We start from the raw sequence: 26,308 nt of genomic DNA, 5'->3' as shown, positions 1-26,308 counted from the left end.
ACTGATTTGATCTTCTGGCAGTCCAAGGAACTCTCAAGAGTCTCCGCCAGCGCCACAATTCAAACGCGTCAATTCTTCGGCGCTCAGCCTTCTTCACAGTCCAACTCTCGCATCCGTACATCACAACTGGAAAGGCCGTAGAACGAGTTATAAGGATCATGGTTGGCAGACTAATGTCTCTGCTCTTTACTAGGCGGTCAAGGCTAGCCACGGCTCTCTTTCCAAGAAGCAGTTGTCTCCTAATTTCATGGCTGCAGTCTCCTTCCGGGGTAATCTTGGAGCCCAAGAAGAGAAAATCTGTCACAGATTGCACTTTTGTCCCTTGATGCTCCAGGACTTGATAAGGCAAGACGCCATAATCTTTGTCTTTTTTATGTTCATTTTAAGCCCAAACTTCTCACTCTCTTCTTATACGCGCATCAGAAGTCTCTTTAGTCCCACTTCACTTTCTGCCATTAAAGTGGTATCATCCGCGTATCTAAGGTTGTTGATACGTTTTCCGGCAATCTTCACTCCAGCTGAAGACTCGTACAGACCGGCCTTCCTCATCATACACTGAGCATATAGGTTTAATAGGCAGGTCGACAGTATGCAGCCTTGTCTCACTCCTTTCTCAATCGGAAACCAATCAGCAAGACCTGCCCAGTTCTGACTGTGGCGTCTTGCCCTTCATACTGGTTCCTGAGGAGACAGATGAGGTGATTTAGAACTCCCATCTCTTGGAAAGCTTGCCACAATCTGCTGTGATCTACGCATTCAAACGCTTTCGCATAATCAATAAAGCAGAAATAGATAGGTTTCATCTGTAGCAGCGGTGGCGTAGCGGTAGAACATCCGCCTCGCATGCAAGAGGACCGGGGTTCAAATCCCGGTGCCGCGCAATTCTCCACCGGATGAAAAAAAAAAAAAAATCCGAGTGTCGATGGAATTGCATAAACAGGTTTGAAGTGCGACCTGATGCCGGTGAACACCTCCGGCAACGCACTCCCTCACCAGAACAGGAGTTGGCCACCCTGGTGCAGTAATTGGCCACAACCTCCTATGATAAGCTCCATAAAACCCCGGCCCTCAGTCACCAGCGGCTGCGGAACAACTGACCACGGCGGCGGTCAGACCTGTGACGCAGCAGGGGGTGCTAAGAAAGCCTGGCTCCGCTGGACAGGCCGCCATTGGAAACTGACCCTGGCAACGTTTAATGCTAGAACCCTAGCTAGTGAAGCTAGTTTAGCAGTGCTGTTAGAGGAACTAGAGGACATGAAATGGGATGTCATAGGGCTTAGTGAGGTTAGGAGGCCGAATGAGGCATATACTGTACTGAAGGATGGGCATGTACTGTGTTATCGAGGTTTACCAGAGAGGCGACAACTAGGAGTAGGTTTCCTTGTCAATAAGTATATAGCGGGTAATATAGATGAATTCTATAGTATTAATGAGAGGGTTGCAGGCATCGTAATTAGGCTTAATATGCACCTACAAGTAGTTATGATGACCAGGCAGTTGAAAGCTTCTATGAAGATGTAGAATCGGCAATGCGAAAAGTAAAGACGCAGTATACTGTACTAATGGGCGACTTAAATGCCAAGGTAGGGAAAAAACAGGCAGGAGACAAGGCAGTAGGTGACTATGGCGTTGGTTCTAGGAATAGCAGGGGGGAGTTACTAGTTGAGTTTGCAGAGCGCAGTAACTTACGAATCATGAATACCTTCTTCAGCAAACGGAAGAACCGGAAATGGACATGGAAAAGTCCTAACGGAGAGACTAAAAATGAAATTGACTTCATAATGTGTTCAACCCCCGCCATTGTGCAGGACGTAGAGGTAATCGGGAAAGTGCGATGCAGTGACCACAGGATGGTGAGGTCCCGAATTAGCCTAAATCTGAAGAAGGAACGCAACAGATTAGTAAGAAAGAAACCCATCAACGAATTAGCGGTGAGGGGGAGGGCAGAAGAGTTCAGGATCTCGCTACAGAATAGGTATTCAGCTCTAACTGAGGATGGCGACATTACCCTAGAGGCAAGGAACAATAATTTCAGAGATATCATTACTGAGTGCGCGGTAGAAGTAGGCGGTAGGATAGTTAGAGAGGATACCGGTAAGCTGTCTAAGGAGACGAAAGATTTGATTAAGAAACGCCAGAGTATGAAAGCTTCCAATCCAACAGACCAGATCGAATTGGCCGAGATATCAAAGCTAATCAATAAGCGCAAGGTGGCCGATATAAGGAAGTATAACATGGAGAAAATTGAGCATGCTGTAAAGAACGGGGGAAGCCTTAAAGCGGTAAAGAAGAAATTGGGCATAGGCAAAAACCAGATGTATGCGATAAGGGACAAGGCGGGCAACGTCATCACTAATATGGACAAGATAGTCAAAGTAGCCGAGGAGTTCTATACAGATCTCTACAGCAGCCAAAGTAGTCAGGACCGTAATGAGATTGGCGGTAGGGAAAAACAGTCAGACGTTCCACCAGTGACGAAAGACGAGGTCAAGAAAGCATTAGAAACTATGAAAAGGGGGAAATCAGCTGGAGAGGATCAGATAACTACAGATTTGCTGAAGGACGGGGGGGATATCGTGCTAGAAAAACTGGCCACCCTGTATACGCAGTGCCTGGTGTCATCGACGGTACCGGAACCATGGAAGAATGCAAACATTATCCTCATTCACAAGAAAGGGGACTCTAAGGACCTTAAAAATTACAGACCAATCAGCTTACTGTCTGTTACGTATAAGGTATTTACTAAGGTAATCGCTAATAGAATCAGGACAACCTTAGACTGCAATCAATCAAAGGATCAAGCAGGGTTTCGGAAACGGTACTCTACTATCGATCATATCCATACCATCAACCAGGTGATAGAAAAATGCTCGGAATATAACCAGCCCTTATACATAGCATTCATTGATTACGAAAAAGCATTTGACTCAGTTGAAACCTCGGCGGTGATGCAGGCATTGCGAAATCAGGGGGTAGACGAGCCGTACGTGAAAGTGCTGGAAGATATATATAGTGGCTGCACAGCAACCATAGTTCTGCATAAAGAAAGTAACAAAATTCCCATAAAGAAAGGTGTTAGGCAAGGAGACACAATCTCCCCAGTACTATTCACAGCTTGTTTAGAGGAAGTATTCAGAGACTTGGAATGGGAGCAGTTAGGGATGAGGGTAGATGGAGAATACCTCAGTAATCTGCGATTTGCTGATGACATTGCCTTGCTAAGCAACTCGGGGGATGAACTGCAAATAATGATTGATGACCTAGACAGAAAAAGTAGAAAGGTAGGCTTGAAAATCAATATGCAGAAGACTAAGGTAATGTTCAACAGCCTCGGGAAGGAACAGCAGTTTACATTAGGCAGCGAAATACTGGAAGTAGTAGGCGAATATGTCTACTTAGGACAGGTAGTAACCGCAGATCCGGACCATGAAAAGGAAATAACAAGAAGAATAAGATTGGGATGGTGCGCATTTGGCAAGCACTCGCAGATTATGACTAGCAGCTTACCGGTATCGCTCAAGAGGAAAGTATACAACAGTTGCATCTTGCCTGTACTCACCTATGGGGCTGAAACGTGGAGGCTAACCAAGAGAGTTCTACTTAAGTTGAGAACAACCCAGAGGGCTATGGAACGAAAAATGGTAGGGGTAACATTAAGAGATAGAAAGCGTGCAGAGTGGGTCAGAGAAATAACTCAAGTTACCGACATTCTAGTGGAAATTAAGAAGAAGAAATGGACATGGGCAGGACATGTAGGGCGAAGAGAGGATAACCGATGGTCGCTGAGGGTAACAAACTGGATTCCAAGGGAAGGAAAGCGTAGCAGGGGGCGGCAGAAAGTTAGGTGGGCGGATGAGATTAAGAAGTTCGCAGGGGTCAAGTGGATGCAGCTAGCACAGAACCGGGTTAAGTGGAGAAATATGGGAGAGGCCTTCGCCCTGCAGTGGGTATAATCAGGCTGATGATGATGATGATGATGAGATAGGTTTCTGGAACTCTCTTGCTTTTTCCATGATCCAGCGAAGGTTGGCAATCTGGTCTCTAGTTCCTCTGCCCTTGCGAAACCCAGCTTGCACGTCCGGAAGCTCCCGATCCACATACTGTTGCAGCCTTCCTAGGAGGATTTTCAACATCACCTTGCTAGCATGCGAAATAAGCGCGATCATGCGGTAGTTGGAACAATCTTTGGCACTGCCTTTCTTTGGAATGGGGATGTAAACTTACCTCCTCCAATCCTGTGGCCACTGGTTGTCCAAATCTTCTGACATAATGTATGAAGAATGTTAACAGCGTCATGGTTGAGGTTTTGAAGCAACTCAGCTGGAATTCCATCAATTCCGCTAGCTTTGTTCTTAGCAAGGCTGGCTATAAGGCCCATTCAACTTCACTCTTCAGGATGCCCGGCTGGAGATGAGTAATCACAACCGTTTTATGTTGGGTTGGCACATTCGGGTCCTTCTTGTACAGTTCTTCTGTGTATTCCTGCCACCTCTTCTTTATCTCTGAGGCTTCAGTGAAGTCCCTGCCTCGTTTGTCCTTTATCACACCCAGATTAGCATAGAAGCCTCCGTTGATATATTTGATTGTCTTATACAACCACTCTTGTGTTCCTGAATTGCCTGTTGTCCTCAACTACTTGACACTGTATGTTCAGGAAAGCATTCTTATCTCTCCTTGCCATTTTCTGAAAATCCGCATTGAGATCCTTGTATCTTTCTCTTTCCCCCATAACTTTTGCCATCCTCCTTTCCTCAGCTATTTTCAAAGCCTCTTCAGATAACCAGCTTGCTTTCTTGTATATCCTTTGCTTTGGAACTATCTTAGTAGCAACTTCTTGTATTATATCACGAACATCAGTCCACATCCCTTCTGGCTCTCTATCTCCTAGATCTAATTCTTGAAATCGATTCCTCACTTCCACAGCATGTTCTGATGGAATTTGATCCAGATCATACCTGAAAGGCGTTCTAGTTCTCTGCGTTTTCCTCAATCGAAGCTTAAATTTGGCAACAAGAAGCTGATGATCTGTGCCACAATAGGCCCCAAGCCTTGTTTTTACTGCTTGCATAGCGCTTCTCCACCTCTGTCGGCAAAGAATATAATCAATATGATTCCTGTACAGACCGTCCGGTGAAGTCCATATGTAAGACGCCTCTTGTGCGGTTGAAAATAGGTATTCGGTATGGTCAGGTTGTTTTCTGGACAAAACTCTACTAGCCTCTCCCCAGCTTCATTTTGCTCACCAAGACGGAACTTGCCTGTTATTCCGGATATTTCTTCACTCCCTACCTCAGCATTCCATTCTTTATGAGAAAAAGGACGTCTGATGATGGAGTGCTGTCTAAAAGGCATGGCAGGTCAGCATAAAATCTCTCAACATCCGCTTCTTCAGTAGTAGTGGTTGGTGCTTAGACTTGGATAACTGTTATGTTGAAAGGGGGACCTTGGATCCGAAGTGAAATCCTTCGGTCGTTTTTGGGGTTGCACCCTAGCACTGCTTTGCCCATTCTTCTGTTTACTATGAGAGCGACCCCATTCCTTCTCCTGGATTCGTGCCCACAATAAAAGACATAAGGGTCGCCGAAATTAAATTCTCCCTTTCCGATCCACTTGAGCTCGCTGAGACCCAAGATATCAATGTTCAATCTGTCCATTTCTCGCTTGATGACATCCAGTTTACCTTGCGTCATAGATCTTATATTCCATGTTGCTATGTGATATATCTCCTTGCAACATCGGACTTTCCGGTTGCTTCCAGACACATCCACAACTGAGCGTCCTTTTCGCTTTAGCCCAGCCGCTTGATTCGTCCTGGAGCTATTAGGAATCGCCCTTTCTTCATCCCCAGTAACATGTGGGACGCCTTCCAACCTGGGGGGCTCATCTTCCGGCACCATATGATTAATGCTATTGTGACTGGCCATAGGGTTTCCTTGGCAGGAAATACTGGAGTTGGTTGCCATTACCTTCTCCAGTGAATCACATTTTGTCAGAACTCTTTGACGTGACCTGTCTATCTTGGGTGGCCCTACACAGCAGAGCTCACGACGTCAACAATTTTCGCAAGCCCCTCCGCCACGACAAGGAAGTCATCCATGAAGGGGATAAAAGCGGAAATCAGAAGCAAATGCGCCAGGGCCTAATGAAGGCATATGCTAGATACTACTGCCTTGAAGTGGGCACAGTCAGGTGGATGACGGTTAGTGCGACAGTTTTTTTAGGCAGCGCTGGGAAAGCTACTTGGCCTGGAACGTATTATCTCCCTACTTAGCCAAATATATTTTTAGGTTAACATTAGTACATGCGCCTTAAATCAAACGGAAGTCATAAATCTTGTTACTTTGACCGCATTTTGACGTCTGCAACTATTAGAGCGTTGGAACGTGACTTCGAAGTTTGTTTTTTTTCCTCGAGGTTCTATTTTGTTGTTTTTGTTGTTGAACATCCGTTTCGAGTCTTTGAGACACCCACTAATTTGAAACAAGATGGCTTCTGCTCTTCGCTGCCAGCCGCGCACCACCGTAACCATACATCTCCTATCGCCAAAGATCAATGTGAGATTGAAAAACTGATGTTTGCCAAAGTAGGAGAAGGATATGGCGTGCAACGTGTGTGCTTGCGTGAGCAGTAGCCAGCGGTAAGCTTATCCTCCGTATACCGCAAAGTCAGCTCTGCTCACTGGATCTCATCTTGCGCGTATCTCCAAAGTGCTGTAGGATGAAGTCGTCATCTGAGCATGCTTATAAAAAGAATCAAAGACGGCAAGATGCATCTTCAAATTTACGAGAACTTCACTTTCGCTGCTAGGCGTCGAACATTGTTTCAGCACATACATGACGAACACCCGACTGCAACAAAGCTATGAAATGACGTAATGAATCTCCCGACATGAACGCGCACAGATAGCGCTGCCCCCCCCCCCCCCCCTTGTAATCATCTTCGTAGCGCTTTTTTTTTAATGCATACCAACTTGCTCAGTTATCTGCCTTTATGAATATGCAGGGTTCGTACGTTGCAAAGGAACCTAAATGATATCGGTTTTGCAATCAGCAAGCGCTATCGTGATTCACGGATAGCGTGGTGTCGGGGTGGGAACAACAATCAAGTGGACGATACGAGACGGCGTTGAGAAGAACAAATGAAAAGAGCTTTATACAGCTATTTACAGCAGGAACAAAGAACTCGGAGATCAGGACGGCAGCCTGCCTCCGTTGAAAGCCTCTCGAGCAATCTCTCTCAGTCGCTTCGCAACACACTCGTGTCCCAAACACTCTCTTGTCTTCCTCTCGTCAGGCCCAGCCCACGAAGTCACAAATCACTGTCAGGCAGTAGGCGGTCGAGATGCAGCTGCAGGTCCCAAGGTCGCAGGAATGGGGCCACAGGTCCCGGGACCCATTTCGAAGTCGATGGCAACAAGCGTCCGATGGTCGGCCGCGCATCCAGGCCTGCGCATACTGGAGCAGCACGCTGGTTCTTTCTCTCCCGCTTGCCGAGGTCGCGTTCCTCCCGAAACCGCAAACGCAGGGTAAATAAAGAAACGTCCATCCCACGACACGGCGGCGCCACACAGCCCGGTGACGCGGTGAAGCTTGGCCGGCCTTAATGCCTGAGGGCTTCAGCTGACCTGGCACAACAGCACCCCCGCCGCTAGACAATGCGCCGGAAGATGATCTGCTCGCGCGCAACTGAGCTGGTTAGGCGCGCCGAAAAGTCTTCTCCCCTGCAATGTTCCGCTCCCGTAACGACGAAGAAGCGCACTCACTGGTCACCAACGGGAGACGTTAAGCCTCCGATCTTTCTTTGAGGCTAGCTTGACGGGACAACAGGCCTCAAGCCACACTCAACGAGAACAAGTGCCATTCGAAAACCACTCATCCCGCCAGACCAAGATATGGAAAACTGCGAGTGTGTACAAAAACGCACGTACTTCTGATATGGAAATAAAATTTTTCAAACAAACACAAGGTGCACACCAAGTGAGAAGTTCTGGTATGGACCCTTCCAGGGTGTTTGACCGCGCTCGTAATTCACTAAGAGCTAAGAATGTGCTATTCTCTGCTTCCCTGAAGTTATCAGGTAAGAGAGGAACGACTGATTTTGCCAAAGCAGGCTTTGAATTTGGCCCCAATAATAACCCGAATGAACCAATATACCGCCAAGACGCGCCATTCTGTCTACTTGGCCAAGATGAAATACACTTGGGTTAAGCGGCTCACACACAAAATTCCCTCAAAACAATAACAGATTACCTCAACTTGATGAAAGAACTAACATTCACGCTCTAAAGCAATGCGAAAGAAAATAAAGCAGTCGATGAAACGCTTTCTAGTCACAGAAGAGTTTCGACTCGTTCCTAATGTCAAGAAAATGTGCAAGTCAATTGTTGTTGTATTTTTTTTTTCTCTTTTGTAAGTGCAAATACAACTGCGATGTAAGATACAACTAAGTTTACACTCTCTCGCAGAGGAAAACTTACCTTTGTGGACTTGCATTGCGCTTCGCTCGGCTTTCCTTCAGTCGCGCCCGTCTGGGTCGCGGTCCGAGTACTACTACGTTCCTGAGGAGGCAACAGGCAGTGGAGCTAATCCTTCCTTCGCCCTTTGGAGATTCTCGGCTCTTCGCTGAAACGCCGCGACAGCATAGGTCGGACATGTGCGGACAGTATCCTCCACATGAAAACTAGCCCTGAATTAAGGCTGAATCGCATGTACGCGAAAACCCACGCGAACGCGAAGGCGGCACGGTTCGCGCGAACAGAAATGCATGTGTCGCAGGCTCGTCGCTTGGATATGCCGAAATAAAAAAATTCGCTCGTTCGCCCGGAAGTAAGAATACGTCACTGCCGCTTTTTTGCACGCTTTCTTAATTTTGCTGTGTTGCATTGTGATTGTGCACTGCCGCGTAAATATTTCACTTTTTCAAAGAACGTCTAATCGCAACCGAAACAAAAGAAACAAGGGGTCACGTGACTACTCGTACAGACTACAGCGCAAGTTAACACACATTCGATACGGTTTGTTGTAAATACTTTGCCATGTTGTCGCAAAATAACTTGCAATCGTTATGAATGTTGTTGCATTTGGCAGTTGTTTTGCGGCGTACTAAGCCACTATGCCAGCCACACAACCTACACAGAACGTCGTCGCCGTTTCGCTCGCTTCGTGCTCTCGCGTGCATGCGCCTTCCCCAGTAGGCGACGGAGCGAACCATGATCACTTTCGACGCGCCGCCTTGTCGCGTCGCTCAATTTTTCGCTCACATGTCATTCCCGCTTTAAGCGACAAACTGTTCTTTGCTCTCGTCCCAATTCAGTCGCTTTTCCAGCCCCACGAAACGAACGTATCCCAAAAGATAGCCTCTTTAGTCCAGGACATACCTTTCTTTTACCAAGTTTGCTAGAAATTTGCCTAGATGAGCGGCACGTGCTAACAGATTCTCGCGCATGCATACGCGGAATGTAGCATGAGCTTGCGCTTCCTGATCTCTGAGGCGACCCTCTCCTTTTTCTTCTGGACTTTGTGCCAAGACAGCGCTCTCTGTGTTTTTCCGCAGGATGGTCACATTTAGAGAACCTCTCATCTGCTCTGCTTCGAAAATTTCTCTTTCCGTGTCCATTGCGGTCAATAGCAGATGCATCCGCGTAGGTCATCTGAGCGAAAACTGCGTTCGTTTGTTTTCGAAGTTCTTCGCGGTAAGGCTTTTCCTTTGACGCGCAATTCACCTCTTTGTTATCTCCGAAAAACAACCGTTGTTGACCATAAATCTTAGTCGATTCCGTTACCGTAGCAGTTGGGCACCGGCCCTCAAGCGTTCGCCTAGGTCGCCTTCCTCCTCAACGCGCTGCTCTAGCCTGTGCGGACTAACAATATTCGGCTTCTCGCCCTCCGCATCTGCGCGGCTCAGCAACGACTTGCTGTTACTCTTTACATATCCGGCAGTATCAGACTGACAATGTTCAACGTCTGTAAATTCATTGTCCTGTATGCCATTTGCATTGTTCTCAAAGCAGAGCGTCAACTTTACCGAATCCAGAGATGGAACTTCTGACGACTCAGTTTGCATAATAAGTTGCTGCTTATTCTCGTCAGTTTGCGTTCGGTCTTCTACCTCCACAACAAATTGCTCTAGCACTGGAAGCCGCTCGTGTGAGCGTCCCTTTGCATCACAGTGCTTCAAGCAAGATGAAATAGGAGTTAGCGCTGAGCTGTCCGCATTATTTTGCTGCTTTCCCTTCTCCGCGTTAACGGATGCTCGTTGGATTTCAGGAGTCACAGTTGGTTCCCTCTTTTCATGGTTCGGCCGTTCGGGTCCGAAAGATGCCCCTGATGTGTGCTGAGTTCCTTGAGCACACTCAAGTTTTTGTGACAGCTCTCGTGCTCTGTACTTTGTAAGTACCGCACCAGCCGAACCTGTAACGAAGGATAGACCCTTTTCATTCAACAGCTGCTCTGATTTATTCGAGAAAAGGTAGGGCAAGTTAGCGCTGATAGCTGCTTCTGTGCGTAGTTGGCCAAATGGTCCTTGTACAGTTACCCTCGCGATAGATAAGCGCACGCTTTTGTCCTCTGCAACTTGCCTAATCCATTCGCCTGTGTAGTCAGTAAGGGAAACAAAGGAAAGGTGCGCAATATCGATGGTTGCGGCGGTATCACGCCGAGCCTTATATTTCTTCCCGTTTAACAATACTTTCTGCATGTACGGCTCTAGAAGTTTCATGTTTCCATCTGACTCTCGTATGCTAGCACACAACCTTTCGCTGCTTACAGTTGGAAGAGATGCGACCCTGTCTGTTGCAGTTATAGCATACTATGGGTCGCCTGCTTTCGAACACGCGAGTCGTATCGTCCTTTGGCTCCCGTGGTTAGTTAGACTTTGGTGACTCTGGTTCATTTTCGATATCGGCGCGCTTCTCTCCCGCATCCTCTTTCCGGTAATCTCGGAGCTACATCTGCAGTTTTTGCATGGAAACATCCTTTGAAAAGAAATCTTTTCCTGGCCGGTCACAGCAAGCTACTTTGCTCTGCAGATTCTTACGAACGTAGTATTCTTCTGCAAGCGGTGCTGCTTTGTCTGGGCTGGTTTTTATTAAGCCTATCTAGCAGCCATAGCCTCAAACCTTCTGGGATCAGGCTGTAATATTGCGCCAACGCAGTACACTCTAGCACCTTGTCGTGATCGTTGTACACTTCAGCGCTCTTGAGCCACTCCGTTAGGTTGGCTGTTAGCTTGTACGCAAAGTCCGTGTGGGACTCTTCCCTTTTCTTTCCGTGACGGAACCGCTGTCGAAATGCCTCAGCAAAGAGCCGGTATCTCCGAAGTAGCGCACTATTTACTTTGTCATAGTCGTCGCTATCCCTGTCTGAGAGACTCGCCACAACTTCAGCCGTCTCGCCTGGAAGGAAAAGAAGCAACCTCTCTGCCCACGCCCACTTGTCGATGTGCAACTTTCCACATGCACGCTCGAAATTTATCAGGAATAGTGCAATATCATCTCCCATTCAGTACAATTGGACAAATTATTTCAGTGTTGGTCTTCGCCTGTTCTCCGGCCAAGGATACAAGGCTAGAACGCGCCTTGTCCGTACGGCTCGAAGCGTTTTCAAGCTCCTTCCTTTTTAGAGCATACTCACGGTCTTCTCGTTTTTCCTGTGCCTCGCGCTGCTCTTGCCTTTTCTGTTCCTCTCGGAGCTCTTGCTTTTTAGAGGCCTCCTCAATCGTCACTGCCTCCCGACTCATAACCTCCAGAATATCTTTCTTTCGTTGCACAGAAACCAGCAAAATTCCCAACTCGTTGCAAACTTCGAGCAGCTCCTGCACCTTAAACTTCTCCATCGTGGTCTTAAAACGTGTGTTATCAACCACTTGTACACTTTGGCAAAAACACAACAAACTCAAAATCCCCTGACTTTCATTTCCCGAACATCACAATCCCTCCTAACGATTTTCTTTGCTAGGGAGGTCTGGCGAAATGCGAGGTGAATCTCAGGCACTCACCCTGTCAAAGTAGCTAGTGGCCGTCAGTCCCGTTGCTGCCGAGGTCCTCTGGAGCCGGTGACTGACTTCTCCATCCCATAGCTGCCATCCAGTTATCATGATTCACGGGTAGCGTGGTGTCGGGGTGGGAACAGCAATCAAGTGGACGGTACGAGATGTAGTTGAGAAGAACAAATGAAAAGAGATTTATACAGCTATTTACAGCAGGAACAAAGAACTCGGAGAGCAGGACGGCAGCCTTCCTCCGTTGAGAGGCCTCGAGTAATCTCTCTCAGTCGCTTCGCAACACACTCGTGTCCCAAACACTCTCAAGTCTTTCTCTCGTCAGGCCCCGCCCACGCAGTCACAAATCACTGTCAGGCAGTAGGCGGTCGAGATGCAGCTGCAGGTCTCAAGGTCGCAGGAATGGGGCCACTAGTCTCGGGACCCCTTTCGAAGCCGATTGCAACAAGCGTCCAATGGTCGGCCGCGCATCCAGGCCTGCTCATACTGGAGCCGCACGCTGGTTCCTTCTCTCCCGCTTGTCGAGATCGCGTTCCTCCCGAAACCGCAAACGCAGGGGGAACAGAGAAACGTCCATCACGCGACACGGCGCCGCCACACAGCCCGGTTACGCGGTAAAGCTTGGCCGGCCTTAATGCCCGAGGGCTTCAGCCGGCCTGGCACAACAGTGCATGTTCAACCCCTTCTGCAAAGAGACGACATTCTCTACCTGTGTAGACCACTGTACCTCCGGACAGTTGCAGAAGTGCGAAAGCACTAGAAACAACCACATTTTTTATCTGGCATTTTAAGAGACGTCCCCGCATACGTGATATGAGAACGGAAGGATATGGACAAGGAAAGGAATGTAAGTATGACTGTGTCACTTGAGAATTGTAAGATGTATAATAAAATAGCGCAGTGTAGTGTCGGGAGCAGCTGGAATGAATCTGAATAGGCAGCCGCGTAATAGATAAAGTGATGCGGTCATCCGCACAAGTTGACGAAGCCGGCAGCGCAAGACAATAGTCTTGCGCTGGCGGCTTCGTCGTGCCATGTGATCGCGATGAAAACCGTCCAGGTGCTTCTTCGACACCTAATACGTCTCTTTCCTCAGGCTCCTGGTTGGGAGCTCCATGTCGGGAACAAAAGAAAAGCACCAGAACCGAAGAGGTGTCAGGAGCTGGCGGCTTCATCGCCCTGAACGCCGGCCGAGCGGCCGCTCGCATGTGTGTGTGTGTGTGTGTGTGCGTGTGTGTGTGTGTGTGTGTGTGTGTGTGTGTGTGTGTGTGTGTGTGTGTGTGTGTGTGTGTGTGTGTGTGTGTGTGTGTGTGTGTGTGTGTGTGTGTGTGTGTGTGTGTGTGTGTGTGTGTGTGTGCGTGCGTGTGTGTGTGTGTGTGTGTGTGTGTGTGTGTGTGTGTGTGTGTGTGTGTGTGTGTGTGTGTGTGTGTGTGTGTGCGCGCGCGCGGACGTCCAACCTCCTAGACGTCCGAACAGACAAGGGGCAGCAAGCTGGCGCCGCCGATGAGTCGACCAGGATTCCTGTTAGAGCGCACGCAAGTTGGGGGCCTCCTAGTACGACAGAGGCAAAAAGAAAAAGGAAGCAAATGAAGGCCTCGGGAGTGGCACTCAGCCAAGCGTCCAGAGACAGTGGCTTGCAGGGGGCAAGATGCCGAACGTTTTAAAACGGTCGTCGGTGTGATTTTGTGCAGTTTTCTTCATATCGTGTAGCCGGTAAATCATTTAAGTTTACCCGAGTTTTCTTCTTCGACCAACCCACATCTACGATACTGCGTATGAAGGTAATGCTTTTGTTTTCACTTCTGTCTGCAATAAATCATCGAGAGCTTCAGAACCAGTTTAGGATCATTTTTTTTGCAGTTTTTTATATATCTACTCGTCAGTAGCGACAGCTACTAAGCCCGCAGGAGCCTCAGTAAGCGGGGGAAAAAACACCTTAAATTCCGAGAAATAAGCTATCGAAGGCATTGTTTTTTTTTTGTTTTTTTGTTTTGTTTTTTTTTTGGCGCGGAAACAAAATCGAAACCGCATTGAAAACGAGACTCAGTGTACGTCCGCCGACCGAACGTAGTTGCGGAAGGAGACGTGTGCAGATGCCCTGCACCTGGGGCCTTGCTCTTATTGCCAAGAAAGGTTTTCACGGGGTATGGTTCACTACAATAGCCCTAAATCCGTTGTCGTGCCGCGACAACCACATGCATCGGTCTGAGTCAACACTTGATAGACCCGGCTATGAAAATTACGACTAACCGACCAAAGGCCTTGGTGAGTCGAGCTCCACCCTAAAGTCCTACAGCAACTCAGAAATTTGAGTGTGGAAACTTGGTCCCTAGCTACCAGTCAACCGAAATGCAGGGAGCAGGTTGCACCTGCTCTAGTGGCCGATCAGTTTGTTCGATCATGCGGCCGTATCGAATAGTGGCTGCGAAATACTGACCGCGGCGAATACCGGTCAAGCTTCTGTGTGCCATACGAGAATGCCTCCCAGCCAGCCAGCAGTGGAAGTTTCTTGCTGTATATGCCTTCTAAATACGAGCCCACAGTCGGCTGTGGAACGAACACAAACAACCGAGTGCACCACTGTTCAGTTGCTCCTTGCGCAACTTACACTCATCATTTGATATGCAGCACATTGTGGGATTCATGCACAGGTGTTCACTGGAAGCAACAGCCGTGATTGCTTGGTAGGCTTTTTAAAGCCTGACGACTGCCGCAGAGTTAATTTTCTTAGAAGAGAATGGCACTCCGAAGGCTTGTCTGAGTGAGGTTTCCTGAGTTGCAATGAAGCCACACTTATGCAATTGAAATGTGTATAACGACTGACCTAAAGTAATTCACCAGGTAAGGAAAACGGATTCGTCCCCTGTTTTCTTAATCGCAAGCATATATAACTATCTGAATTAAGGCTTTCGCTCGATTCCCTTTGGAAGACAGCCGTAGTTTTATTCCGAACTCCAAGTTGTGTGTTTCTCCTAATGGCAGTACCGCTGTATACCAGGTAACGAGGCAGCTGATAGGCTTGCTGCATCAGCTGCCCTTCGAGACACTACAGACATTGACGACATATCATATCAGGACCTCAAGACACACATCAAAAACATGATTAAACAACAATGGCAAGAGGAGTGGGACACAGCAACTGAAAATAAACTACACACAATAAAACCAACAATAGGCAGGTACACTACAGAAAAACGAAACAGATTCAAAGAAATAGCTCTGTGCAGACTGAGGATAGGTCACACATACACAACACATTCATACCTTTTAACAAACTCTCCTGCACCACATTGCCCGAGATGCGGAGACCGACTAACAGTCATCCATGTTCTAATTCAATGTCCAAGACTTCAACCGCAAAGGAGACATCATTTTCCCGAATTACACAAGCAGCATATACCCACACATCCGTCCATCTTTCTTGGTGATGATCCAATGTTCCCTTTAGATAGAGTTTTTAAATATTTATTTAAAGTAGGCTTTTTATACGGAATTATTCATCAACGTGGGCGTAAGCCCGTTTCTTTTACTTAGATAGCTTTCTTTTTCTTTTTACTCGGACCACTATACATCGAAAATTCAATGTTTTAGGCCCTATACACCACTGTTTTTAGACTATACACTCCGAAATAACTTTTAGGCCCTATACACCACCGTTTTTAAGTTCATCATAAACACCACACATCGGACATTTTATTAACTTCAGTTGACACTTCACCCTGCGTTTGGCGCTCTTTGGCCTAAGATGCCCTTGCGCCAAAAAAACCAGTTCATCATCATCATCATCATCATCCTAATGGCAGCATCGTTTTCGATAGGCAATCTATGTGGCATTGATAGCATTTTCATTTTGTTAAAAATTCCGTTAACGTCACACTTTGAGCCTTCCTTTGACTCGGCACCACATTTCTCAAAAAGAAATAATTTTCACCATTGGGAAAAAATTTATTATGTCAATACTGGAGAAGAAAAAACAGTGTGTATCTGGCAGTCCTTTTTTTTTTTGTGTGTGGGGAAATTCTGCGAACAGATACAGGAATATAATATGAACAAGTCAATAATGGCCTCATGCTTTTCTTGTGGGCGTCAAAGAATACAGCACAAAACTTGAATAATAGAAGCTAATTATGACGTTGTGAACGCGAAGCATATATAGGTAAAGGCGCCAAAAGGAAACAGCTCTTGTTCCAAAAATCTAAAAAGGCGTAAAAGTGGCACCCTAGAGCAGTGCAGCACTATTGACGCTGAGTATACCCACGCGGCTGGCGGATCTTACAAAACCCGTCGGGCAAAGGCATCGAACCATAGTCCGCAATGTTGCTCAAGAACGCACGCGCCTCCTGGTCGTCCAGGATGCCCCACTGGTTGGGTCCAGATGCAAACTCCTTTGCCGTAATCGCTAGGAAGCGCAGTTTAGGAAAAAACGGCCGCATTATTTCCCGTATATTCGCATCTTCACCGTTCGCTCCTCTCCGAAGGCACTGCTCCTTGGACCACGCGAACACTGCCTGAAGAACGGAAATTTCGGGCACTCTCACAGCTGCGTCGACGACGCGATGAACCGTCTCTTCCAAGCAGGATTCCAGGCTTTTCGAGGAAAGCACGGATAAGCTGTCCTCACGGAGGAGATCCATCGCTTTGGAAAGAATCCCATCTTTGTTATCTTCGCCCGTTATAAGAAAGTAATCGATCAGGGGGCACACGTCCGCCACCGTCATTCTGAGCATTGCGTAATCGACACACTTTTCTGCGAGTTCCTGTTCCAGGTACTTAATGGCCGCGCTGCGAACGTAGACAGCCTGGAGCGCGTTTTTCACATAGAGATGGCCGCTGTAGAAGTACCTGCAGTGAAACACAATTTCCAAAGACTAATTACGGAGAGAATACGCGCGAGCATTCGGCTATTTATTAAAATTCTAATTTGCAATTAAGTTAGGAAAGCTATAAGCATTCTGTAATTGGCATCCTGCGATTGGTGCCAAGATTTCGTATACTAAACAACAATTGTTATCGGAAAAACTGTCAAGCCGTCATTAGAGAGCAATGTAAATGCAGAAATTAAAACGCTATTTCTACAATCAGCTAAGCTGCTTCCTGGAGGCTGTTGGAGGAAAGGTATATGCCAGCCATCAGATAAATACTTCCGATTTTCAATTAACGAATTTTTTAATGTGGAAAAGCTAAATTTCTTATTAGGTGCTCCTACTCTAGGGAGCTGCTCATTGTAAGCTGTTACAGTCTAGCACAATATGACAGCCTACAACACAATCATACAAGGGTACAGCGAGTTAAGGGCTTTTGTATCATGTGTTAATTCATAGGAATATCAAATGGTGCATCGTCCAATGGGAATAAATTTATTTGCATATCACTGGACCCAAAATATGCGTGAATAATTTTACTTAAAATCTATATCATGTCTAGTCGCCATTTCGAGCAATGCAATACATTTTTCCAGGTTAAATTAAAAAAAAAATAATTTGTTGGTTGCTTGCTTTCGAGGTTGAACGTTCTAGAGCGATTCAGGCTGTGGGCGACGTCTACTGGAAGGCTCCGGAAATTTCGACCCCCTGGGCTTCTTTAACATGCACTGACATCGCAATGCACACGGGCGCCAAGTTTTTCGCCTCCATTGAGAAGCACGAAAATAATTTGTGAATACCAGTCTAATCCTCTATGGCTCAGCATCTCGTGTATGCAAAACCTAGGCGTAATTTCTATTTCAAAACAAATTGTTAGTCCTTAATTATCGTACTAATTACGAAGAAAACAGCCGACTTTCTCACGGTGAATCAGAAATATTGTGTTCCACAAAAATATTATATCTGAATTATTCACAGCGCAAACGTTCCCGTTATCACTGTGTTGCCTGAATATGTGCACAAATTCTTAGTCCTTAATTATTGTACTAATTACGAAGAAAACAGCCAGAATTCTCACGGTGAATCAGAAGTATTGTGTTCCACAAAAATATTATCTTAATTATTCGCAGCACAAAAGTTCCCGTTAGCACCGTGTTGCTTGAATATGTGCACTTCTTAGGGCAACTCCGAAGATTTTTCGACTTTCGCGTATTGCGGTAAAATGTTTACTGTAGGTTACCCTCTCCGCTCTGACGCATTCTACAAAATTTGAGCGCCGTACGACAAATCATTCGCGCACAAATCGATTTCAATACTGCAGTTTCCTGGCCTCCGTTTCCGACGATTTCTGCGGCAAATGCTGTGCGCCGTCAAAAGCGTTATACACGCGTTACTGCGCACTTCCCGCATGATCATAGAATTTTAAGGCATGGCTTACTTAGGCTATCTCAGAAATTTTATATACTGCATCATGGTTTCCATAGGTTCTTTTCACCATCTAACGAGCCTATGAGTGCTCGTCGTTTCGGCAACAGGAACATCATTTCTGGGCATGAAATCAGTTTCTGTTTTGATCTGCGGGTTATTTATTTATTTATTTTTTTATTTTAAATGTAGTTTCATTGGAAGGCCTGAAAACTTTTTTGTCGATGTCAAGACACATCAAGAAAAGTAATGTTGTCAATAACTCGAAATGATGAACAAAAACACTGGATTTTCACTTAAAGAACCTTCCTTCAGCTTTGGATAGAAGACGGTAATCTCTCGTCCCGTCAATGTCGGTCATGTCCCTCAAACACTAACATCAGGAACTCAGTCTCTGACCTAAAATGTGTCTTATTAGGGGGTATTATTACAAACTAGTTAATCTTTTTTCGGTAGACGTTACCCGTAGGTGTTTTCACGTCCCAGCAGATACAAGATTAAGCCTCGATCATGCGTCTGTCACAAGCTGCCTCACATATTATACAGCGGAAGTTGCGGGAGCTTCTGCCTCAGATATAGAGGGAAACTCACGGGACCCCGCCGCTCCTCTGAGCAGGATTCAACACGCCGGCAGGGGCAGCGATCGCGCGTCCTTTACGCAGGCGCTGCGCACAAGCCGAGTGCATAATATAACAGACCGCACAACGCCCGCGCCAGTGCGCTCTAGGAAGATTCAGTCTTTCGGTCCTCTCTCGCCGCTGCTCAGGGGAATCGTCTTGTGTTAAACCGGGCCCACGATCGACGCATCGTTCTCCTCATCTGTACGGCCTCCGCTACCGAGCAACCCAGCCTTCGACCCCTCAACTCGCAAGAAAACCGTGAGAATTCCATTTCGCCACAAACTGTTATTTAATCTAACATTATTTTCGCTTTTGTTAGCCTTTATCTGGCTTAGTAATATTTTTTGTTGTGTTTTCTATGTGACTTTTGCCCATACCTATTATATCTAGAATACTTTTGCCCATACGTATTATATGTAGAACACTTGCTTTGTTATCTTTATAGTCTTCTTTTAATAGCAGCGTTTTGTTCATTGTCGGATTTTTCCTCTTGTCAATTAATTAGTCATCTTTTATTAATATGTTGTTATAGCGTTTTATTTTTTATTGTTCTCTATTATTATGCAGTGTAATTTGGACTACTATTTATAAACATTCATATGTTTGTAAAAGAAAGTGACCTATTTGAACTTAATCTTCAATCACACACCGACGCATATACTTGATGGGTTGACCGGCCTAACTTTTAAATGCGTTCTCAAACCTTATAGAGGGACGACGGGTCACTGTAAAGGGGATCCCGCGCCTCTTTTGACAGCAAAGGCGGTGGTTTGTGACATAATTGGCGTCCGTGAACAGGACGGGTCAACGAAGTGTCGGTGAGAGAGAGTGGAATAGGTGCAATTTTCTTTTTAGTGTTGTGTCCTATCACTGCATAACGCTTCTCCCCTAAGATGGCTGAAGCAGAGTTAAAACGACTTATTGAGTATGGCCGAACTTTTGGCTTTGAGGATCAAGAGCTGCTCAAATGGGTAGATCAGGAGCGAGCTCGTCGCAGAGAGGAACGCAATGAGGAACGGGCGCGAAGGAAAGAGGAAGCAGAACTAGAATCTAAACTCCGAATGGCGGAGATGGAGAAAGAAAAGGAACTAGAGTCACAGAAAGACAAACTCCGGATGGCGGAGATGGAGAAATCTACCGAATAATCCGGCAACTGACGCTAATAACACCGGAGAGAGAAGGTCAGAAACGGGAGACGGTCAAGTTGCTCATCCCCAACTCATAAGCGCGCACAAACTCACGCCGGTTTTCAATGAGGGCAAGGATGACCTTGATGCTTACCTCATGCGTTTCGAGCGGGTCGCTGAGAGTCAGAGTTGACCTCGCGATCAGTGGGCTACAACCCTTAGTCTGTGTTTAAGCGGCAAAGCGCTCAGCGTTTTCATTCGCATGTCTGAATCCGAGTGCTTGGACAACAACAAACTCCGGCAGGCACTCATGATTCGCTTCCGTATGACACGAGGAAGGGTTCAGAGAAAAATTCAGGTCTGCTAGTCCCCGGAACGAGGAAAAGTGTTCACAGTTCGTGACCTATCTACAGAACTTCCTAGACAGATGGATAGAGCTGTCGGACACAAAGAAAAAGTACGCAGATCTCTTTGACCTGATTTTAAAGAAACTGTTCCTGTCTAACTGCGCCACTCCGCTACAAATATTTTTGAAAGAATAGAAGGACACATCCTTCACGGAAAGAGTAGCAAGGGCAGAGAAGTATGTGAAGGCCCATGGCTGCTCAAACTTCGGAAAGCAAAGCAGCCCGAAAGAAAAGGCAGAAAACGCCATCTCCAAGACTACCCAGAGAAAGGGAACGCTGCTTCAATCGTCGGACGAAAAGAGCCGCGATGAAAAGATATGTTTTATTTGTTCACGCACGGGACACCGTCCCGAAAATTGCCGGGCCTCCCCCTCCGACGGATCGGGACCGCCCAAGAAATGCCACAAATGCGGAAAGCCAGGTCATCCAAGCTCGAGATACTGGTCAAATGGAGCACCAAAACACAGAGAAGAAAGAGCACCAAAAGAAGAGAAGAAGAGAAAGAGAAGAAAAGAAGTATGCATTGTGAATGAATACCTAGAACTTAATGACGCAGGAAAGATCCCCGTCACCCACGCTGGTTTCACCAATAAGGAATGCGCAGTCAGGGAATGCTTACCTGTCGTAGCCGGAATGATTGGGGGCCAGACAGTTTGAGTCCTAAGAGACACAGGCTGCAACACGGTGGTGGTAAAGAAGGACCTAGTACGGAAGTAAGATATCACCGATATGAAGTCTCAAGTTTACTTTCTTGATCACTCGGTCCTAATGCTCCCAGAATCTGGGGTCCACCCCATACTTTAAGGGACGACTTCTGGATAAGTGTATGGAGAATCCCTTGTACAATTTGGTGCTGGAAAATGTGGAAGGTGCTAGGACAGCAGACGACCCCGATCCAAACTGGCACAAGACAATAGAAAGCGAGACTACGAAGTCCAGTCAAGTAAAAGTTGAAGAGTTAGCGCCTTACACCGAGACCACCGCACCCATTTCGGATGCCACTGTCCGGTAGAGACTAGAGCTCAGGCGAGCAAGGATAAAATTCTGAAAAAGCTTAAAGTCCTGCAAGGCCTCCGTAGTGTATGCCGCGAAGAGTTGGTTCAAGAGCAAGAGAATAACGCGACCCTACGCTCGTGCTTCGATCGCGTGGACCTGCCACAAGCGAAGAAGGAAAAGAGTAGCCCCCAGTTTTTTATTGCTAACTGCTTCCTTCAAAGGAAATACGTCGCCGAGTACACTCAAGTTGTTGTGCCCCAAAAGTGCAGATCAGCTATTCTCAAGCTGGCACATGATAGGTTAATGGGAGGCCACCAAGGCACGAAGAAAACCTTACTGAAGCTTCAAACAGAATTCTTCTGGCACGCAATGCAAGCTGACGCTAAGCGGTTCATTGCCTCTTGCGATCTGTGCCAACGAACAACTCCGAAGGGTCACATCACACGAGCGCCTTTGGTCCGAGTGCCCGTCATTGCGACCCCGTTTCAGAGGGTGGCGATCAATATTGCTGGCCCACTCAACCCGAAGTCCGCTCAAGGCACTCGGTACATCTTGACCATGGTGAACTATGCCACTCGGTACCCTGATGCAGTCGCACTTCTTAGCATCGAGACCGAAAGGGTAGCCGAAGCACTTGTCGAAATGTTTTCCCGTGTAGGAGTGCCCAGAGAGGTCCTCAGTGACCGGTGCACTAATTTTACGTCCGAAGTAACGAAAGAGGTTAGCCGTCTATTGTCAGTAAAACAGCTGCATACTTCTCCCTACCACCCAATAGCGAACGGCCTAGTCGAACGGTTTAACGGCACGTTTGAACAAGTGCTCAAGCGCATGTGTCAAGAGAGACCGACCTACTGGGATTGCTACCTGGCTCCACTCCTGTTCGCATACAGGGAGGTATCCAAGAAAGCCTCGGCTTTTCCTCATTCAAACTTTTATATGGGCGAAATGTGCATAGACCTCTGGCTGTACTTAGAGAGCTTTGGACTAATGCACCCATCCGTGACGAGTTGAGAACTACATAAGTGGTATGTGGTACTATGTGCTTGCTCTACGAAACCGACAGGAGAATGCCTATAAACTTGCCCACGAAGAGCTGAAGCGCACAGGAGAGCGTTACAGCCGCTACTACAACATCAAGAGCCGCAAACGCTAACTCAAACCGGGAGAGCACGTTCTTATTCTTCTTCCCAGAGCACAATAGGCTGCTCATTCAATGGAAAGGTCCTTTTTCGGTCATCATCCGCAGGGGCGATGTCGATTATTAAATTGGATTTTGGCCATGCCACAAAAATATTCCATATCAACATGCTCAGGACATACCAGCAAAGGAAAGACGACACAATCGTGGCAGCTGTCGATGCAGTAATTTCGGCAGAAGACAGAGACGCTGGAGAGACAGAGCTTCCTAAGCCCTCCCAGACGCAGTCTATCAGGGATATACACATTTTCGAGAGACTGACCAATGTAGAGCAGAACGAAACCAAGGAACTTCTGCAACAGTACGAAGGTATACTTTCAGACCTTCCGGGAAAGACCACGATGATCGAGTGCCAACTGAAGTTACAGAGCGATAGGCCGATAAATGTAAAACAATATCCGCAACCATACGCTTTGAGACAGGCAATTGCATCAAAAGTGGACGACGTGCTCCGATTAGAAATCACTTGAGCCATCGGAGTCGCCCTACAACTCTCCTGTAATCGCCGTACGCAAGCCGGACGGGACGCATCGGCTATGCATTGACTTTCGGAAGCTAAACGAGGTCATCTCAGACGACGCAGAGCCCTTACCACGTGCGTGCGACCTTAAGCCGCACGAAATTCTTTTCCAAGCTGGGCTTATCCAAGGGATATTGGCAAGTGCCGTTGTCAACCGATTCAAAGGCGATGACTGCTTTCGCGGTTGGCATGGGGCGCTTTCAATTTTGATATATGCCCTTCGGTATTTAGACGGCGCCAGCCATTTTTACGAAGATGATGCGGAGCATCTTGGCCGATATTGGCGACGTGGCGTAGGAGTACTACTTCGACGATATACTCACTGCCAGTGCGACACAGAAACAGCATCGCCAAACATTGTACGAGGTCTTTGCCCGAATCAAAGTGGCTGGTCTCACCATCAAACCGCTCAAATGCGAGATCAAAATGGAAACTGTCGCGTTCCTGGGCCACCAAATTACGTCCGGAGAGTTGTCGCCAGTCACCAAGACCCTACAGAAGATACAAAAGCTTCACGTTCGACAACAAAGAGGCAGATCCGATCCTTCTTGGGACTCACGGGTTACTACCGTGATTTCAATCCGAACTATGCTGACCTGACCTGTCATCTGACAGATCTAACACGTAAGGGTCAGCCTTCAGTTGTGAGCTAGTGCCCCGAGCAAGAAGTGGCTTTCATGAGCTTGCGGGAAAAACTTGCTGAGGCACCGATTCTGAAACTTGCAGATTTTGACAGGGAATTCGCCCTGCGAACGGATGCTTCTGACAGAGGTGTTGGGGCCGTTCTGCTTCAATCGCATGACGAAATCCTGCACCCACTGTTGCCTATGCGAGCCGCAAGTTGCTCCCTCGAGAGGTAGCCTATTCAATCACTGAGAAAGAGGCTTTAGCACTCGTCTGGGGAATCGAGAAATTTCAAGTCTTCCTTTACGGGAGAAGATTTCTCGTTCAGACGGACCACCAGCCTTTAAAGTCAAGAAACAAAATCTGCGAACAGCCGCGTCCTTCGCTGGAGTATTAAGCTTCAGGAATACAATTTCCATGTCGGGTATATTAAAGGCAGCGAGAACGTGGGAGCAGATTGCATGAGCCGGCTGGAATAGTTGTTAAGCTTCTACTACTGCCTAGCTGCAGTGTACTGATCGTGTGATGGAAATCGACATGATATGCCTGTCTAGTTGATTGTTATCAATGATCCGTGGCTTGTGACATGTGAGATGACTGAAGAGTGTTGTGGTGCTGTGTGGGTTCTGATCAGTGCGTATATGGTGCGCGTCATGAACCGTAGTGAGTGACGAACGATCTTAGTGCATCGAACGGACCCAATCTACTTACACCCCTCTGCGGAGCGCAATAACGTCGTTCTCGGCTTTGTGGATGTCTAGAATATTTCGAGGCAACATTCTTCAGTGGGGGGAAATCTCACAAGCTGACTCACTTATACAGCGGAAGTTGCGGGACCTTCTACCTCAGAGAGAGAGCGAAACTCACGGGGCCTCGCTGCTCCTCTGAGCAAGATTCGACAAACCGATGGGGCAGCGACCGCGCGTCCTTGACGCGGGCGCTGCGTAGACAGCCGAGAGCATAAAAACGCATACAGCAGCACGCCCGCGCCAGTCCGCTCTAGGAAGATTCAGACTTCCGGGTGGCCGCCGTTACCGATCAACTCAGCCTTCGACAACTCAACTAACAAGAAAGCCGTGAGAATTCCTTTTGCCACAGACTGTTTAACCGACCATTATTTTCGCTTTTGTTAATCTTTACCTGACTTAGTACTATTTTAAGCTGTGGTTTCTGTGTGACTTTTAATTTCCCATACTTATTATATCTGAAATACTTGCTTTATTATCTTTGTAGTCTTATTTTTGTCGCAGCGTTTTGTTCATTGTCGGGTTTTCCTCTTGTCATTTACCTATTCATCGTTTGTCAATATCTTGTGGCGTTTTATTTTTTTTACTGTACTCTATTATTATGTAGTGTAATTTGGACTACTAATTATAAACATTCAATTGTTTGTAACAAAAAGTGACCTTTTTTGAACTTATTCCTTTATCGCACACCGACACACGTACTTCACTGGTTGACCGGCCTAACTTTTAAATGTGTTCTCACACCTCATAGAGAGACGACGGGTTAACGTAAAGGGGATCCCGCGCCTCTTTTGACCGCAAAGGCGGGGGTTTGTGACACCGTCGCTACACAATATTTCCCAGACGCAAGAAACGCAAACTGCGGTGAGTGAACCAAGATCTCGGAACATACGCAGTAATGCCGATATTGATTATTTTAACAATTGGCCTTGAATAACTCATAACCATCAAAGGCACAGTCCCAAATGAACTTTACCACTGCCAGAATTCTGCGATTTATTGTGTGAATCATCTCGTGCTGATGAAAGGCCCGATGCCGTAAGCATTCTTTAGTTGTTGTTTTTTTCGTGCACGTCGCCAGTGCTATTACAGACAACGGTGTGATCAATTTCATATAAGAGATAACCACCAGGAGCAGCAGCAAGGAACTTTAGAGGCATGATCATGGGATGTTTGCCTAGCCCGGAATCATAAGAACAGTTTATTCCTGAAAACAACTGCGCATGGGCAATTGAGAAAAGAATGAATAGGCTGTTCAAACCGTTTTAGTGCACTCACCGGATAAGACCGAGAACCCCCGCCGGGTGCAAGTCGGTGATGAGCACACATTGCTCCTTGGCGAAGTCTCCGTAAAACATGGCCCTGAACACTTCATTGTGCAGTGCTAAGATCAACCGGTGGACCTTGATTGACATCCGGGTGTTAGGAAACCGCTCACTATCAACGACAATCTCCATGTCGGTAAGGTCCTCTGTTTGCAGAAACTTTGTCAAAGAGTACTGAAAGTGAAGGTAATATGTTAGCAGTTTATCGCAAGTCATTATAGACATAACGCCAATAGCTCGTTCTCCCTATAAATATGCCCAAACCTACAGTATGCCTAATCACTTTGAAGCTCAGCTTATATAGACAAACCAGTTCTGTCGAACCTATTGAGAATTCTATCCGTTTTAGTATTCTGTCAGAGATACAAACACGTTGCTCGAATAGAGAACATCTGAAAACGCCCTCAGCTTTTAAATATTTCGTACTGCTGTAAAACTTCCCGCCTAATTACGTTTTGTAA

At 46.8% G+C, this 26,308-nt stretch overlaps 1 protein-coding gene across 1 annotated transcript; it reads right to left on the bottom strand.

Annotated features, from left to right (window-relative positions):
• Positions 1–13,457: 13,457 nt before the first annotated feature.
• LOC146171724 (BTB/POZ domain-containing protein 6-A-like) lies at positions 13,458–26,063 on the bottom strand. Its single transcript, XM_084586329.1, has 3 exons — positions 25,801–26,063; positions 16,252–16,839; positions 13,458–13,548 (listed from the first exon to the last, which is right to left on the bottom strand). Exons 1-3 carry the CDS (start codon positions 26,061–26,063, stop codon positions 13,458–13,460), a joined length of 942 nt encoding a protein of 313 aa, XP_084442455.1.
• Between the last annotated feature and the right edge of the window lie 245 nt (positions 26,064–26,308).

Source organism: Amblyomma maculatum, unplaced genomic scaffold (assembly GCF_055883805.1).
Source record: "Amblyomma maculatum isolate TAMU_Amacu unplaced genomic scaffold, ASM5588380v1 scaffold_18, whole genome shotgun sequence".
NCBI classification, from domain to species: Eukaryota; Metazoa; Arthropoda; class Arachnida; order Ixodida; family Ixodidae; genus Amblyomma; species Amblyomma maculatum.
This window is presented reverse-complemented; position numbering and strand designations above follow the sequence as displayed.

What these genes read in the sequence shown, in the direction of transcription:
- LOC146171724 (XM_084586329.1), bottom strand. Translation starts at nt 26,063, where the DNA reads ATGACTTGCGATAAACTGCTAACATATTACCTTCACTTTCAGTACTCT. An exon ending in GGGGTTCTCGGTCTTATCCG is followed by an intron (nt 16,840 to 25,800) that starts GTGAGTGCACTA and finishes GTTTCACTGCAG; the next exon opens with GTACTTCTACAGCGGCCATC. An exon ending in AAGATCCGCCAGCCGCGTGG is followed by an intron (nt 13,549 to 16,251) that starts GTATACTCAGCG and finishes CTGTCGTACTAG; the next exon opens with GAGGCCCCCAACTTGCGTGC.